This window comes from Berghia stephanieae, chromosome 2, assembly GCF_034508935.2.
Source record: "Berghia stephanieae isolate SIO BIC M18660-M18661 chromosome 2, UCSD_Bste_1.3, whole genome shotgun sequence".
Taxonomy (NCBI): domain Eukaryota; kingdom Metazoa; phylum Mollusca; class Gastropoda; order Nudibranchia; family Aeolidiidae; genus Berghia; species Berghia stephanieae.
The window spans coordinates 97,976,126-97,994,276 of record NC_088361.1 but is presented as its reverse complement, the minus strand read 5'-3'; the positions used below and the strand labels follow the sequence as shown (position 1 = coordinate 97,994,276).

General features: G+C 35.2%; 1 protein-coding gene across 2 annotated transcripts in view; it reads right to left on the bottom strand.

The window, feature by feature from the left end:
• Positions 1-12,743: 12,743 nt before the first annotated feature.
• Positions 12,744-18,151, bottom strand: part of LOC144965996 (transcription elongation regulator 1-like) — a 44,643-nt gene continuing 39,235 nt past the window's right edge. For both annotated transcript variants that reach the window (XM_078901971.1, XM_078901970.1), the window contains 6 exons: positions 17,956-18,141; positions 17,387-17,563; positions 16,899-16,982; positions 15,862-15,962; positions 14,525-14,585; positions 12,744-13,214 (listed from right to left, as the gene is read on the bottom strand). In XM_078901971.1, coding sequence (XP_078758097.1) covers positions 13,071-13,214; positions 14,525-14,585; positions 15,862-15,962; positions 16,899-16,982; positions 17,387-17,563; positions 17,956-18,141 — 753 coding nt within the window. In that variant the 3' untranslated portion in view covers positions 12,744-13,070. The remainder of the gene's footprint in view (positions 13,215-14,524; positions 14,586-15,861; positions 15,963-16,898; positions 16,983-17,386; positions 17,564-17,955; positions 18,142-18,151) is intronic.

Below are 18,151 nucleotides of genomic sequence, written 5' to 3'. Positions count from 1 at the left end.
GATTACAGAACCTTATATGGTTTTTCTTTTTGCTCAGTTGATGTTAAATATGAATGAATTGAAAATTTATTTTTAACCAGCTTCAAATACTTGGAGATTACCATCGCGCCATTTCACTCTGATACTCTGATATAATATTTTGTAGCAGACAATGACTCTAACATAACAAATGAAGCTGTTGGTGATCATCTCAAGCCGAGCTCAAGGTACTGAGTATACTTAATAAGTAAGATAATGATCTGAACAAGTGTATATGAAACTTGCCAATCAAAGCAAGAAAGAATAAAACTATCCCAAAAAATCAGTCTACTTCGACCCCGGTAGACTGATTTTTTGGAATATTTTTTTCTTGTATTTTTCTTTCTTGCTTTGTCTGACACCTTTCATACACACTTGTTCAGATCTTTATCTTAGACCTGTGCCTGCTCCCTAGTTTCTTAATTTGATACTTGATAGTAATAGGATACGTATTCCTAGATGACTCACCATATCAGATGATTTTCTCTTCATTGACTTTTTTTTTCACATTCAACTTCAACGTTGCTTATTTTTATGATAAAGTTATTGAAATCGTTTTGTTATCATTATGAAAAAGAAAAATCTAAACATTAGTTTTCATTATTTCGTGTAGTATAGGATTACTTGTTTAAAGCATGAATCAAACTGGTGGATAAATGAGTGATGTTTATGAAATATCAAAGTTCTATTGCACCACAACACACCATTTTTTATTTTAACCAGATTTCTTTTACTATATATTATGTTAAAGATTAAAGAGAATTCCCAGCTTTTCAATAAATCCTAAACCTGAGACTTCTCAAGAAATATCCAGTGTAAGACTTTTGACAAGTCGGGGTCATCTAGATTTATGGATGGATACGAAGTAAAAAAAAAATTCATGCCCATTTTTAAAAAATGATATCTTATATGGTAGAGTTGGTGTGTATATTTTATCGTTTTGAATTGTAAAGGGTCTTGTACTTAGTTAATATCCTTTTTCGCCACTCTGTTGGGTTGTAATAGGGGTGGAGGGATGGGTTGGTTTTTCAAATTACATTGTTTATTTTTTTCTGAAATATTTTTCATTATAATGACAAAACGTTTATGCTGTTGTGGTGATCTATGTTTTGTATTGTGATTCTGTGAAATACAATCAGTGTTAAATCCTTTTGTGTCAATCGTGTAGTTGGGGGGTTTTTTTGGTGGTTTTTTATTTTTATTTTTTTGTTTTTTTTTTTGTTTTTTTTTTGGCTCTAAGTTGATTATTTAATATTCTCAATAATCATAAATTGGACTATCCATCTGATTGTGTAAATGTGCTTGTGTGTGTGTGTGTGTGTGTTTGTGTACACGTGTTTATAGCATGCATCTGTGCACTCATAATTCCAATTATTGGATGGGGTCTTTTGACTTCCAAAGGCGAGCTAGAGGGGGGTTGCTCTTGCTGTGTTTTCTTAAGCTTGAGCTTTAAGCATTAAGCTTTTTATTTCATGCAATATCTACTAATTGTGCTATGTGGTCTAGTGGTATGACACTCACTTTTGGATCGGAAGGTCCTGGATTCGAGCCTCACTTGGCGCATAGTTGAGTACTTGGAGAAGGCTCTTTACCCACATTCTCTCACTGTACTCATGTGTAAAATGAGTACCTGGTCATTAACGGCGTTGTCTCTGTCAGAAAACATTGTAATATTTTGCCTAATAGGCGTCATGTCCCGTCCTACACTTTATGTGTTGCTGCGCTTTGAGCAAGTTTAGTGCATATTCCGCTACATAAAAGCTCAATTCTTTTTTTTTTTTTACTAATTGTCACTTGACCAGGGTTCTCAACCCAGTAAAAGCCCTGATTATGTAGGAAGGCACAATTACAATTTTTTTTTTCTTTTTGGCTGGGACAATGCTGCTAGAGGCCAGGTACTCATTTTATACCTGAATTTAAATTTACTAATCATTTCTCTGTTATGCAGTTACATTTCAATAATTTTGATATATATTGTAAGCATTTGATTGTTTCAATCTTAGCAGGATTTGATTCCATGCTTGAGTGTGGATGGGACTTTTAAATGGCCTCAAACTACACACATTGACAAATTGCCAGCGAAACTACTTTTAAGTTCGAACTAATTCCATTTGTTTCTTCAAAGAGCGGATCCAGAATCCTCTGACAGTTCTATAATATCTTTGTTTTTAGTGGTGATAAAGTGCACAAATAATTCAATTCATTTAAATTTATAGTCCGGCTTCATATAAAAATTCTCTCTCTCTCTCTCTCTCTCTCTCTCTCTCTCTCTCTCCTTCTCTCTCTCTCTCTCTCTCTCTCTCTCTCTCTCTCTCTCTCTCTCTCTCTCTCTCTCTCTCTCTCTCTTCTTTTCTTCTCTCTATCTCTCTTCTCTCTCTCTCTCTCTTCCTTTCTCTCTATCTCTCTTCTCTCTCTCTTCTCTCTCTCTCTCTCTCTCTCTCTCTCTCTCTCTCTCTCTCTCTCTCTCTCTCTCTCTCTCTCTCTTATGACTATATTTTTAAGTATGACCCTCCTTTTAATGTAAGTGATATACCCTAAATTATGTTTGTTTTTTCAAAATTGTGTTGACCCTAAATACTGGATATCGAATTACTGTATCATAGGTGGCACAGTGTATGACATTTCAGTCACAGTGCATGACAACTATTTATACACGTATCCTTGGTGTAATCACATCACTTGGTTTGGATTTTCTTATTTATTCCTCAGTTTGAAATAGAGTTTTGATCATGTCTATATTTTATGTAAAAGAAATACATATATATATATATTACAAATGTGAAAGTAAATTAATTGTTATATTTATGATCTGATGTTGTGATAATGAACTTGTATCTTAAAATTAGATTTATTGTTCTTAATTACCAAAAATTTTTTTTGTTGTCATATATGAGAGTTTTGTCGCCTTTCAAATCTTGGTTTCAAGTTTCATTTTCATAAAACAGATGTTTATTTCTACAAGAACAGTATTTTTAATGGACGGAATGTTGTGTGTTATAACGTCAGTATAATACAATGTACGGAATATCTTGAGTTATAATGTCAGTATAGTCAAATGGATGGAATATTTTAAGTTATAATGTCAATTGTAGTAAAAGTTCTCTATGTAACAATATCCTCTGTTTGTTTGGATTTTTAAAAAATCGAATAGTTTCACAAAAATATCCCCACTAAAGAAAGAAGATAATTAATAAACGATCACTATACATGCACAACATGTGTTAAATTGTAACTCTTTCAATTCCTAATACTTTTCGTTTCATTCTGTCAAAAGAACAAGTCAAAAGCATCCAGAAATTTCACTTACAATCATTTGACACTAAGTAGGTCTACCTAGTATCAGTCAATTTTAAATTGCATGAGCTCCCTGTCCGGTGCAGTATTCTAGTTTAGAATAATAGTTTGTGTGTGTGTGTGTGTGTGTGTGCATGCATGCATGTTGGTGTGAGTGAGTGTGTGTGTAATTTATATCTCCTACAAAAATATCTATTCATATAATTTTAGGTATTGCTTTTGATGTGCAATAAATACTCCTCCATAATTTTTTATACTTTTTGATAAATATGTTTTTCTCCAAGGATATAATCCTCTGAAAGGAATATGATTCCAAATACGTTCAGTCATTTTCTCACTGAACATAATCCCATTATTATCTTTATAATTTATCATTATCATGCTTTATGTGCCAAGAATGTAGTATACATACCTCAATGTAGTTGAGTGTAGGTTTATGATAGCGAAAATCAGTTTACCTTGTAATCCATGCTCTTACTCTTACTCATTGTTTTAAAATATTGAAGTGGTTATTTCGGGGTGGGGTTCCTGACCTCCCATAGTGGGCAGGGGGGTACATACTGTGTCTTCTATCCCCTTTTATCCATTTTCCAACATGCTTTCTGTCTTTGTCTTGGAATGGGATTACTTGGTTTTGTCCTGGTCCTGGCCAGATGCCCTGGCTGAGGGGGAAACAGTCGAATGTATAGTTAGTTATGGGAGATGATATTTTTTTCATTGTAAATCATCTCTCTGTTATGCACTCTATTATGCTTTCTTTATATTATATATGATTTGTAAAACATTTGAGTGTGTTCCTCTTAGCGGGGACCTGTGCTTGTGTCTGGATGAGACTTTTAGTGATCTCAAACTAAGTACTTTGATAGAGTGCTTTTGGAATCTACACCTGTTTCTTATTTGAACCAATTCCCCTTTGTCTTCCCTTTTCTTGAATGCTTTATTGTAATTCTAGAACTTTTTACTATCCCATTTTCTTCCTTTTTACTGGTGCGGATACGGCCTTAATGTGTTGCAAGCGCCGTAAAACCCTTAAAAACATGAAAACATGAAGTGGTTATTTGGATTACATTGCCCAAATAATTCTAAGACGTTGTTCTGACTATTTGGTCAATGTGAAAATTTCATCACTCAATTTGGAGAGTGGCTTTGGTCTTGTCAAATTCCCACTCCAGACATCACTGAGACCCACAAAATATAGGATCACTCGAGTTAAAACCACATTTAATTTAAATTCACGAAATATAAGAAGAAAAAAAATGTCATTCATAACTTGAAAAAAGATTAGATTGGCATAATTAAAATTGCTATAAGGCATATAGTCCTGTGACGTAGTGGTTAACCTGTTAGACTTGTAACCTTAATGATCCGGATTCAAAGCTTGAGGAGGTCTTTTTGTTGTTGTTGTTGTTGTTATTGTGTTTTTAGTAATGCATTGTTCTTGTCATTATTATTAGCATCTGCATACCTTTTGTCTGTTGTTTTTTTTTTAGTTTTTTTTTTTTTAATATTTATAGTATTATGTATTTTAATATTACAAAAATAATTGCTCTATTGAAATATACCATTGTCACCCTTGATTTTAACGTTATTGCAAAAATCTTTCAATTATATCTTGTCTTTGTTTTAAAATCAATTTCTTTTTTGTTTACAGTTGATTTATTTTTTGTTTTAATGTAACTCTAGGCATTTCCCAGCTTAATCATTGTGTATAGTGTATTGCTCTTTTTACGGTCCTATATATGGTCCTGAAGTTTCCACCTCTGTTTTGAAATAATTTACCCAAATTTTCCTTGTCGATATCTTTGATGTATATTAGATTAGGAGGTTCCCTTGATGAAATCCATGTTGTCTTTGTTAAAACAAATATTGCACAAGTAAGTATCTTAGAAGGATACGTTTAGCGGTCTATATGTTAAACACGCATAGATAGGGGACATTTGATAAGTGGGAGTCAAATAAATGTCTCTTTTTGTTGATAAATAATTTATGTAAACCTCTTTATGTTTTATTTATTGCTGTTTTTTTTTTGTTGTTGTTTTTGTCTGTGTGTGTGTGTTTTCTCTTTTTTTCTGTTTATTTCTTATAATAATTTATATTATCATTTGAAAGTATCCATATTGGCTGGAAGCTTGTAAGTACCCGTGACATTAAAGTTGCTCAGACTAGACATATAGATAAATTGTTTTTGAGATCTAGTTCTGTTTCCTGTTCAGATTTGTCGCTTTTGTCTTAACTTTGTCACATTGTGTGTGTGTGTGTGTGTGTGTGTGTGTGTATGTGTGTGTGTGTGTGTGTGTTTAATTGTTTATTCTGCTAGTTCTCAATAAAATTTTAAAGGAACTTTATTAATTTTTCCTCTCTCTTAAGAGTTGTCTAATGGCTTCTGAATCATTAAGAAACTTAAGATATCAACTGTACTTACTTTTTTTTGACGTGAAGAATTAATTTATGTATCTGATTTTATATGTATAAGAGAACTGTACCATTCAACAGTCTCGGTGGTGACCACCTTATGAAATGGTTGTACTGGGTGGGTTTCACGACCTCCCATGTGGGCAGGGAGGTACTTGCTGTGTGTTCTATCCCCCTGTATCTGTTTTCCAATTGCTTTCTGTCTTTGTCTTGGAATGAGTTTACTAAGTTTTGTCCCCACCCTGGCAGGAGTCCTCGGCTGGGAGGGAAACAGTTGAATGTATAGTTACAGTTTTGGGAGATTATATTTTTTGTCTTGTAAATTATCTCTCTGTTATGCACTGAATTGCTTTGTTTACATATTATTATATATGATTTGTAAACATTTGAGTGTGTCCCTCTTAGCTGGGACCTGTGCTTGCGTCTGGATGAGACAGGTGATCTCAAACTAAGTACTTTGATAGTGTGCTCTTGGAATCTGTATCCGTTTCCTAGTTGAATAAATTCCCCTTTGTCTTACCTTTTCTTGGGTGCTTTAATTGTAAATCTAGAACCTGGGTGGGGTTCCTGACCTCCCATGGTGGGCAGGGAGGTACTTACTGTGTCTTCTATCCCCCTATTATCTGCTTTCCAACTTGCTTCCTGTCTTTGTCTTGGAATGAGATTACTTGGTTTTGTCCTGGTCCTGGCCGGATACCCTGACTGAAAGTGAAACAGTCAAATGTATAGTTAGTTTTGGGAGATGACATTTTTTCCTTGTAAATCATCTCTATGTTATCCACTGTATTATGTTTTCTTTATATTACATATGATTTGTAAAACATTTGAGTGTATTCCTCGAAGTTGGGACCTGTGCTTGTGTCTGGATGAGACTTTTAGTGATCTCAAACTAAGTACATTGTTAGTGTACTCTTGGAATCTATACCTGTTTCTTATTTGAAACAATTCCCCTTTGTCTTGAGTGCTTTAATTGTAAACTAGAACTTTCTACTATTCCATTTTCTTCCTTTTTACTGGTGCTGATATGACCTTCATGTGTTGTAAGCGCCGTAAAATCCTTAAAAACAAACATAGTTTTGGGAGATGATATTATTTTCCTTGTAAATCAAATCATCTCGGTTATGTAGTATGTTTTTTTTGTTTTGTTTTTTAAACATATGATTTGTAAACATTTGGGTATATTCCTCTTAGTGGGATCTTGTCCTGGTGTCTGGGTGAAACATTTAGGTAATCTCAAACTAAGTACACTGATAGTGTGCTCTTGGAATCTACATCTGTTCCTTATTTTTACCATTCCCTTACTTTTTCATCAAGTCTTTTTAATTGTACATCAGAATGTTTTTACTATCCAATTTTCATCCTTTTTACTGGCACTGATATGACCTAGATGTGTTGCAAGCGCCGTAAAACCCTTAAAAACAAAACATAATGGCTGTATTTCAATTGAGTCCCCCTTCCCCGCTTAGACAATCACTTATCACAACAACCATTTTTGATTGGATTGCAAATGTTTTTGGGAAGTGGGTGACCAATTGTTTCAGGGTTTGGTTATTTGCATAGAGAAATAAAATATTTAATTCGTTAATTTGGTCACCAGGTATTTCCAACTTAATTGCCAGTCCTTTATATTGTGGTACAAATCGCAAGACTCTACGTAAAAGAACAATAGTTATGAATAAAATATTGGTTTGGAGATCACAGCATATTATGTTATGACAATAGAGTATTATCTTTATTTTTTTATCAAGAGATTATCTTTTACTCCTTATGAAGTGTCATTTTTCTTCTGAATGTTTGCCTTACACAGGTTCTTTGCCATTGTGATTGAAAGGAATGTTTTAAATTTATTCTTGCATTCATTTGACATTTGTTAAAAGTTTCCTTTTCAGCTGAGCTTAATATATATATTTTACTTAAGAGAGCATTGGTTAAATTTGTCTCAGAAGAGGGAGAAATGTATCATTTTGAAGTATCTACAACTCTCTATGTACTAAGGAGTACCTACTCGATTTAAGATTGTCGTAAAAAGTATACAATTTGTCTATTCCGTTGTGTATTATTGTTATTTTCGATGTTGTCATCTTGTGATTAAATTCTATTATTGCAAGTGAAGTAAAATCTTTTCCCAGAGTTTTCATTTTCTCTTTAACCGTTTTACTAACCATAATTGTTTATACCAGTTGTAACAATAATAAAGAAATCGTACATTTAGCGTTCACAACAACATATTACAATTACAAAGCTCTGTACAGTGCTTTGCAAACACATTGGATTATAACAAAACCCCAGAGTGCTTTACAAGCACAATGGACTGTCAGGGGGGCATACACGCTGGGATTTTTATGCGGGATGGGGTTGACGATGTGTTGGCACCACTGATCTGTGCGCTCAGTCGCACAGGGTTTTTGTCTATACACGGGAGATATTACTTACTTATCCGAACCAGCGACCACCTGACCTCTAGCCCTTCGGTCTTGTGCCATGACGTAGAAGTTAGACGTCTTTTGTAGTTGTTCCAATTTATTGTGACAATAAAGTGTGTGACTGATGCTTGGATTTGGTGGGAGGAATGTGCATCTGACTGGGTGGGGTTCCTGACCTCCCATAGTGGGCAGGGAGGTACATACTGTGTCTTCTATCCCCTTATATCTGTTTTCCAACTTGCTCTCTGTCTTTGTTTTGGAATGAGATTTTGGTTTTGTCCTGGCCCTGGCTGGGAGGGACACAGTCAAATGCATATATATTGTTTTGGGAGATGATATTTTTTTTCCTTGTAAATCATCTGTTATGTATTATTATATTTATTTTGAATGTATAATGTAAGCATTTAAATGTGCTCCTCTTTGTTGGATCTTGTGCTTGTGTCCGGATGGGACTTTTAGGTGATCTCAAACTAAGTACATTGGTGGAATGCTCTTGGAATCTACATCTGATCCCTATTTGTTCCCAGTTCCCCTTTGTCTTACTTTCTCTTGGGTGTCTGGGTGGGGTTCCTGACCTCCCAAAGTGGGCAGGGAGGTACTTGCTGCGTCTTCTATCCCCTATATCTGTTTTCCAACTTGCTTTCTGTCTTTGTCTTTGTCTTGGAATGAGATTACTTGGTTTTGTCCTGGCCCTGGCCTGAGTCCTAGCTGGGAGGGAAACAGTCAAATGCATAGTTATTGTTTTGGGAGATGATATTTTTTTCCTTGTAAATCATCTCTCTGTTATGTATTATTGTTATTTTTAATGTATAATGTAAGCATTTGAGTGTATTCCTCTTTGTTGGATTTTGTGCTTGTGTCCGGATGAGACTTGTAGGTGATCTCAAACTAAGTACATTGATGGTTTGCTCTTGGAATCTGCATCTGATCCCTATTTGTTCCCAGTTCCCCTTTGTCTTCCTTTCGCTTGGGTGCTTTAATTGTAATTCTAGAACTTTTTACTATCCCATTTTCTTCCTTTTTACTGGCGCTGATATAACCTAAATGTGTTGCAAGCGCTGTAAAACCCTTAAAAACAAAAAAAAATTCTCTTGGGTGCTTTAACTGTAATTCTAGAACTTTTTACTATCCCATTTTCTTCCTTTATACTGGCGCTGATATAACCTAAATGTGTTGCAAGCGCCGTAAAACCCTTAAAAACAAAAACAAACAAAAACAATGTGCATCTGAGGTCTTCAAGAGGTTGACATTCAAGCAAGCGGTGTGTTACTGTTTCATTGGGGTGTTGACATAGGGGGCAGGAAGGGGATGTGTCTTTTGTGAGAGATATTACAAATTGATCACCACCGGTCCAATTTACTGCCTATTCTATCTTTTCGTCTTGCTCACAATCGTGATTACTTCTCACTAAATTATATTAATCAGACCATGAAAAGAACTAAATTGACGTCACTCAACTCTTTGTTAATGTTTTAAGACAGCTATTTTGGTCATTTGTTCCCACTAAATTATATCTACTCGAAACGTTCATGGTTACACATAGTTTTGTGTTAGTACGTTATTTCCGGCTGGCAGATTTGAGGATTTTACCTTCTCATAATATCAATAAACGTTCAAGTTTCCCCCGCATATGCAGTAGTGGCTATAATTATGTAAAATGTGGGGGAGTGTACAACCCCCCTCCCCCAATAAAAACAAACTTGCGCTTAGCGCAAACTAAACGTGCTCATAGAACTTTACAAGGGGTCCCTAGCCAACAGCAACACATGGACGAGACATGATGCCTGTTAGGAAATATTACAATTTTTTCCGACATAGACAACACTGTTCACAGCAAGGTAATTCATTTTACACCCGAGTACAGTATGTGAGTAAAGAGCCTTTTCCAAGTACTCAACTTTGCACCGCTCAGAGCAGGACTCGAACCCAGGACCTTCCGATCAGAAGGCGAGTGCCATACCACAAGACAACATGCATAGTCGCACAAGAATGTGATGAGAGAATAGGTACGTGGGTAAAGTTCTTGGACTTTGATAAGTATAGAAGGAACGAAATTGACACCACTCAGCCCGTTGTTATTGTTTTTAGTTTTTAGACAGCTATTTTTATAATTACTTCTCACTATATTACACGTATATCCACCAGGCTATAAACGTTCGAGGTTACACATAGTTTTGTGTGTTGGTACATTATATCCCGCGTATAGTGGTAGTGATAATGATATTTGTTAGTTGCTGTAGTAGTCGTGGTAGTGATGATGATGTGGGGTGGTGGTTGCAGTAGTAGTGGTAGTAACGAAGACGTGGTGTTGGTGGTGGTAGTGATGATGTGGAGGAAGTGGGTGTAGTACGAGTAGTAGTGGTAGTCATGGTTGTAGTAGTAGTGCTAGTGATGATGATGTAGTGGTGGTGGTAGTGATGATGGTGTGGTTGGTGGGTGAGGGTATCCTTGGAACAATTTGACCTCACTGGAATTTGACGGAAGTTGCCAGTAACCCGGATTTGTTTTCTCCAGACCATATTTTTTTACGGTGAAGCCGGAGTTTTGGCATCACTGGATTGTAGTTTGATGTTTTTATTTTCAAAATATTTAGCTCAGAAATTGAAATTTGTGCAAAGTATTCCTGTTCTACGGTATCTATTTGAAATCCTACTCTGCACGCACCAAAAGGGATTCATTCAAATGGTTACTAATGACACTCCAATGACCAACTCAAACAGATAAACAAAGATAAACATCCCTTATGACTAAATCTGTAAAGGCGTTTATGATACGTCAGATAAATGCTGGATAACAATCTTCTCAAAAAGGCAACCTTCTCAGAATGGTTACCAGTCAGGCATACTAATATTAGACAAGAGGTTACCTGATGCATTTGGCCAAATGTGATTTTAAAAGCAACACAGATTTCATGCGCACCGCAGAGGATAGTGATTCGTGGTGACAGCTGGCACCGCAGAGGATAGTGATTCGTGGTGACAGCTGACCGGCAACGTGCTCAAGAGCACAAGCCACGATGGATGATGATGACCCGATGCATGGTAAATGTGCCAGGCAGTTACAGAAAAAAAAGGGGGATGAATTTTTTTTCTTTTTCTTCTCTGCATTAGTCTGGCACTGCATTCTTCACACCTTTCCTCGTTTTTTTTTTCTTGCATCAGTGCCTGCTCTCAACTTCATATCCATCTCGACTATTTGCCCTCCATCCTTCTTTATCAACAACCTACAAAACAATTAAGCTTTCTATGTACAGTATATCTTTATTGAATACCAAACTGCTGGAACCTGTGAAAATGTTTTGTTTGATTTAAAGGGTTTTAAGGCGCTTACAGTTCCTTTCAGCAAATTATAGTAAAAAAGGAAGAAAATGGGACAGTAAAAAAAATCCTCGATTTACAATTAAAAGCACAGAGAAAAAGGAAGAGAAATGGCGGAATGGTTAAAATAGGGCACAGATGTAAATTCCAAGAGCACTCTGTGTACTGAGATCACCTAAAACTCTCATCCAGACAAAAGCACAGGATAATACTAAATACACTCAAATTCAAATGTTTACAGATAATTAAAATATTCCAAACAACCATAACAAGGGAAAAAAATATCATATCCCGAAATTGTAACTATACATTTGACCGTTTTCCTCCCACCATTGGAGGTCTGAAGAGCCCATCCAGGACCGTGAAAAATATTTTGGCATGATCTACATGTCCCCTCCCAGCACCAACCAAAGCAAAATATATCTAAACTGTAACCTATATTAACGAGCCAGGGGAACCCTCCCCCCCCCCCCCCCCCCCCTTGAATACTTTCCCTATGAAAATTAGTTTTACATTTCTATCTGTCCTTCAGTATTCCTTTGCCTTGACCCCATTCAATGGGCAAAACAAAGTTGTTTCATACCAGGATGAGGACAGAAAGATAATAGGTAGATAAGATGATTTAGGGGGTGTTAAAAACCCTACCAGTACCCGTCGCCCCAGCCAACCTCCAACCCCCTCATAAAAATTCACAAAACATCAGTTTTTATGTTTGTTTTTAATGGTTTTACAGCGCTCGCAACACATAAGGTCATATCAATGCCAGTAAAAAGGAAGAAAACGGGATAGTAATAAGTTCTAGAATTACAATTAAAGCACCCAAGAAAAAGGAAGACAAAGGGGAAATATTTCAAATAGGAAACAGATGTACAGTCCAAGAGCACACTACCAAAGTACTTAGTTTGAGTGAGATCACCTAAAAGTCTCATCCAGACACAAGCACAGATCCCCACTAAGAGGAACACACTCAAATGTTTACAAATCATATGTTAAAAATGAAAAGAGTAACAGTACATAACAGAGAGATGATATACAAGGCAAAAAATATCATCTCCCAAAACAATAACTATACTATACATTCGACTGTTTCCCTCTCAGCCAAGGACTCTGACCAAGGTCAGGACAAAACCAAGCAATCTCACTCCAAGACAAAGACAGAAAGCAATTGGAAAACAGATAAGAGGGAATAGAAGACACAGCAAGTACCTCCCTGCCCACTATGGGAGATAGGAACCCCACCCAGTACAAAACATCAGTAACATGACATCACGATTGATTGTTGAGTGTGAGAGAGGAAAGTTTATTTTGAGCACTGAGGTCTACAAAATTAAAACGAGATCTATATAGGTGCTGTTGTTAATAACTTGTTTTTCATCCAAAAACCAATGAAGACATTTTATGTATGAATGATGATTACAAAATGACAAAAAAATAAAAATAATGAGCAGGAAAGGTAACCAGGCAACAATTATTTTTAAAAAATGCAGTCTTTCCACTTTTAAATGAACAAGACAAAAAACAAAAAATTGACAATGCTTTTACATATTTGACACGATCTTGCTGATTAAAATTGATTTACAATATAAAATGAATGGAACACAATAAATTATTGTTTTAAGCTCCTTCTGGATGGTTCAGAAGCTGTTGGTGGTGGGGGAGGACCCTTGCGTTCGAGTTCTTCGATGTGTGTTATCAATATCTTTCTTCTTTCTTCTGGAACACAGTCTAGTGTGAGAAACCGTTTATCATTCTGAAAGAGAATATAAAAAGAGGTTTTAGGTAAAAGAACGAAAATAAAACAATGTCAGCAAAAGTTCATCTTCATAGACATTAAACGCTCAAAATTATATTTCGAACCAATACCATGACATCTTGAGTAATAGATTGTCAATGCCAAGACATGCTGCCCCCATGCAGCTCATTAAGTTAAGAGTTATCCCTTGCTTGTTGTCCATGACAATTACTCAAACAGTTTGGATGTGATAAACAATATGATGGAGAGCAATAATGAGGTGTCCTTGAATGGAAAAGAAAAAACACTATGTTTTCTAAGGGATAATCACCATCCCAGAACAGGGAAACTAATGAAAATCAAGGAAGGAGTGCTCATTTAAAAAATACAGTAGAACATGAAAGTAACGTACTCGGAAATAGCGAGAACTCGGAAATAGCGAGTAAAATCTAAATCCCCGTTTTTTTCCCTTATTTGAGTCAATAAAATTAGCATGAAAGTAGCGAGTATGAAAAAGAGGTCAACTCGGAAATAACGAGCATTTCCTGCCCCAGCCTAGGACTGCGACGAAGTAAAGCAAAACAAGAGACAATGGCAATTTAAATATTTTTAGCCTAGCCTCTTTTCTTTTCTTATTTTTCGTTACGAGTAATATTACATAGTAGCCTAGTCTGTAGTAGTACATAATAGGCGACACAAATTTGGGTGGGGGTTGGGTTTGTGTGCGTGTGTGTGTATTGGGGGTTGGGGTCAATTATTCACCTAATGTGGTGCCACGCGACGCGCGAGGTAAGCACATGTCAACATACCTCACTTCGCAGCATCGGTCAGCGAGTAGCATCGTTAACGAACGACACGATCAGCGAGAGAGGGGAGTGTGGAACCATTATTTCAATGGGTCAGTGATTGAGTGATGCGCTTGCTTACCTCATCAAACGTGCCGAGTGCATACAAACACTCTCGCGCACACGCACACGCACACACACACTTCTATGTTCTTGTTTTTTTCTAGTCATGATTTTACTTGAAAAAAAAAACAAACAAAAAACAAACAAACAAGCATTCTGCCACTTCTGTGAAGAAATTGAAATAGGGGCGACGGCTTTTACTCGAAATACACACTGAGGGGAATAACCAGCAATATTTTTATAACCTTTCCTGGCAACTCGGGAATAGCGAGAACTCGGAAATAGCGAGTAATCAGGAGTGGACCCGTCGAACTCGCTATTTCCGAGTTCTACTGTAATAATCCATTAGGTGGGGGGGTTAATTCTAAGATAAATGGAGTGGGGGAGGCACAAACGTCTGTTATAAAACTGTAACGTTACCTCCAATACTTTCTCAATGTCATCCAAATGGGCTTCATTATCTTCAACCAATTTCTTTGTCCTGGAAAATAAAATAGAAAAGGCGTTAAAGAAAAAAAGACTACATTATATATTTAAAGGGTGAAAGCTGAGGCCAATCAATTTACCAGAAGATTACTGTGACTGGTAAAAGCTGAGGCCATTCAATTATTCTGAACATACCCATGGCAGACTTGCCAACCAACCTCAACTATTTGAAATGATTTATCATATTTTTCCCCATATATATGGTCATTTTCTCACATGTTTTCAAAAAATAATATATTAACAAGCTCAAAATTCCAAAATCAAATTATCAAAATTTAACATTCACCGAATTTATGGCAACTTATCAAGCAAGTAGAGGGCAGAAAAATCCTACTATTCCTATGACAATCATTTGCCTGGCTACTGAGATTCTTTCTCGATTCTTAATGACCTTCAACTCTTCCACTTTTATCATTTTCCCCCCTTTTATTACAAACTCTGACTTTCTGCACTCAGCATATTTTAGTCAACATAATCATCTCATATTTCGGACCTCAAAGTGTATTAAAATATGAGAAATCGTACTAGTTGGCAGCCTGCCATGGTAAGATTGAAATTCCCAATGTGCCTCTCATCCACCCCCTTGCCACCAAAAGAAAAGATATTGTATTATGACGACTCTAGCAATCAAACTTGACAACATAAAAACAATAATTCTGCAGTGAATCATTAGAGAAAAATTAGTCATCTACTTGTTGAAACATTTGAATTCATTTCTCCAGATGGCTGAAGCTTTTTCTTTTAATCCTGGCACAGGTTTAGCAAAGAAATAAAAATTCATGGAAATTGAGATACCTAAACAATTTCACCCCAGTATTTTTCTCAAAACAGATTAGTGTTGCTTCATCAAATCTCAAGACGAATTGACAAGCAAGGAGATATTCAACTGAAGTTTTTTTAAAAATATGATAGTTTAGATGTAAGTAATGCATTTTAAATATGCAGAGAAGCATAAAAATATGCACACAAAAAAAAAAAAAAAAAATTATGTTAGGGAAAATGTTATGACCTCTTTGATTTCAATTAAAATGACTATCTAGACCAGTTTCAGATAAACTACTTTTCGTTTAGCACTGTTAAATCGTTCACACGAATGAAAAATGAAACAAATTTGTGAACATTTTTTTATTTTAGGGGAATTTTTTTTTTCCTAATTGGTCAAATATAAATCCTCCTCCCCTACAATGAAGATTGAACTGCCATGCAAACAAAGTGGTGTTTTCATGTGACCTAATCACAAACTTGTCTATTTTGTATGATATTGTACTTACTGGAAAGTGATCACTTTTGTTTCTTTGAGTAGTTCTCTGAAGTCAGCCTTAGCATTGACAAATTTTTCACGCATATAGTCCGTAAACTCCTTCTCTCGTTTCTGAAAATGAATTTGAAACAAAATCCAAATTGGTTTAGTGTCTCCTAAATATTAAATTAAATTTGGAATGCATTACAAGTGTAAGAGTGTCCTGCAAAAAATAAGACTGCCCTAAAATTTTCACAATTGTTCTGCAATGCTGTGCCCACTATCATCAACACATTTCACAACTCACAACTATGTTCAATTGAAAATCCTAAACATTTAGTGTAATATGAGCGTGAAATATATGTTTGTTTTTTTTTTGTTATGTGTATGAATGTTTGTGATTGCTTCTATATGTAGAGCTGCTAACCTCAATATGAGAAAAAGATTGCATGTCAAAAAGAGTCAGATTTGGGGAAAATGCATAATTCTGAAATGTAAACTTGCAGCCCGCACCCACGTTGTGATAAAAAAAATAATAATAAGAGTGTGTATAGGCAAGGAATTACAAAAGCTTAATTTTCAAAATATTTGAATTATTTTTAATTTTAAAAAGGAATTACAGTATCAAACAAAACTTTATGCTACTAAACAACCACAGTAAAGATGTAGGAGGTGAAAATTATGTAGATTGTATAAAACTCTCTAAAGTATGAGAGGTACATAAATAAAAACAGTAATTTATATAATGTTAAAAATTGACCCATGTCAAAAATCATATAATTTAAGGGGATAGTATACAATCCCACAGAGGCAAGAAAATGCATACAAATATGTGGTTTTGGTTTACAGTTGGAGCTTTGGTAAAACGGTATGATTAATATCATTATTAATATCATAATCATTGTTATTATTATCATTAACAATAACAACAAAACAACAATCCAATAAGAATGACATGAAAACATCCTTAATTCTTCATTATCATTTAGATAATACCAATCTGTCCAAAAATGAAGTAGGAAAGCATTCAAATCATAAGATTATCAATTACAGCGGGAAAAAACTCACTCTGTCACTTGATGAAAATTTGACATATCTGGGGTCTTCTTTGATCTGCTTTCGGACTTCTTTCCATGTGGAGGTTAATGAGATCTAAAGGACAGAAATGGAAGGGGTAAAGTGATGACGTGCAATTGTAATTATAAAGAAACAGAAACAAACATTTATTTAAATGAGTTTATTAGGTGGACATTATGTATCAAACAATTCAGATGTTAATTTCTGATACATACTTACTAAAGTGATCCATCTTCACTGTTTATTTTTTTAAACTCCTCAATGTTTACTTTGAACTAGCTTTCATCTTATTTCATCCAAAGTATTAATTGTTCTTGCTTTTCATTTTGGTTGATTTTTTTTTTTTAATTATATATATTTCACAATTTCAAGACACAAAACTAAAAGCCTATCTAAATAGCTGCTTTAATCTTTTTAAAAATTAAAAAAAAAAAAAAAAGGGGGGGGGGGGGGGGGGGGAGAATAAGGAAATATCTTACATCTGTTTCGTCCAGCAATGTGTGGAACATGGACTTATTTCTCTTGAAGAGCCCTTCTATGTGCTCATCAAAGAGTTTCTCTTTTTCATCTTTTTCCAGAGTATCTGTCAAGTCCCATCTGTGATCTTTACGTAGCTGTTTACGAGTGTCACGCCAAGTGACCTCATAGTTGCGAACCTGAAAAATGTATCATTAGATTTTCTCAACAATTTTATTTACATCATCTTGATGACCAGCATATTCAAGCTTAAATTAAGATAAACAAGAAAATAAAAAAGAATACAACGAAGTAACAAAAATACAAATAACCTTCTTAGTCTTACAAAACAAACAAATGAATCGGGTAAAAAAATCACATATCTATGGATTGGTCTTGGTATTTCTCAAGTAATTGCATTTCAATGAACTTAAAATCAAAACTATGTAAAGCTTTTATGAACAATCCAAAATTATGGCTTACTGCAAGACAGAAATGATTGATTAATTATTAATTGATAATACTTCCATTATTGTTAATTCTAAACTACACTCAATATAATGCCTTTAAAAAACAAAGATCAAGACCTTACCAGGTCCGCTAACAAAGCATTAAAATGCTGAATAGCCTCATCTTTTTTATGCTGCTCCCTTTCCTTGTCTCTCTCTCTCAATGATGTAGACAGTGACTGTTTCACTTCTTCCTCTCTTTTTTTAATGCTTGCCTCAATGCGTTCTTGCCTTTCACGCTCTTTTTTATCCTCATCTTCAGACTGGACCTGAACAATT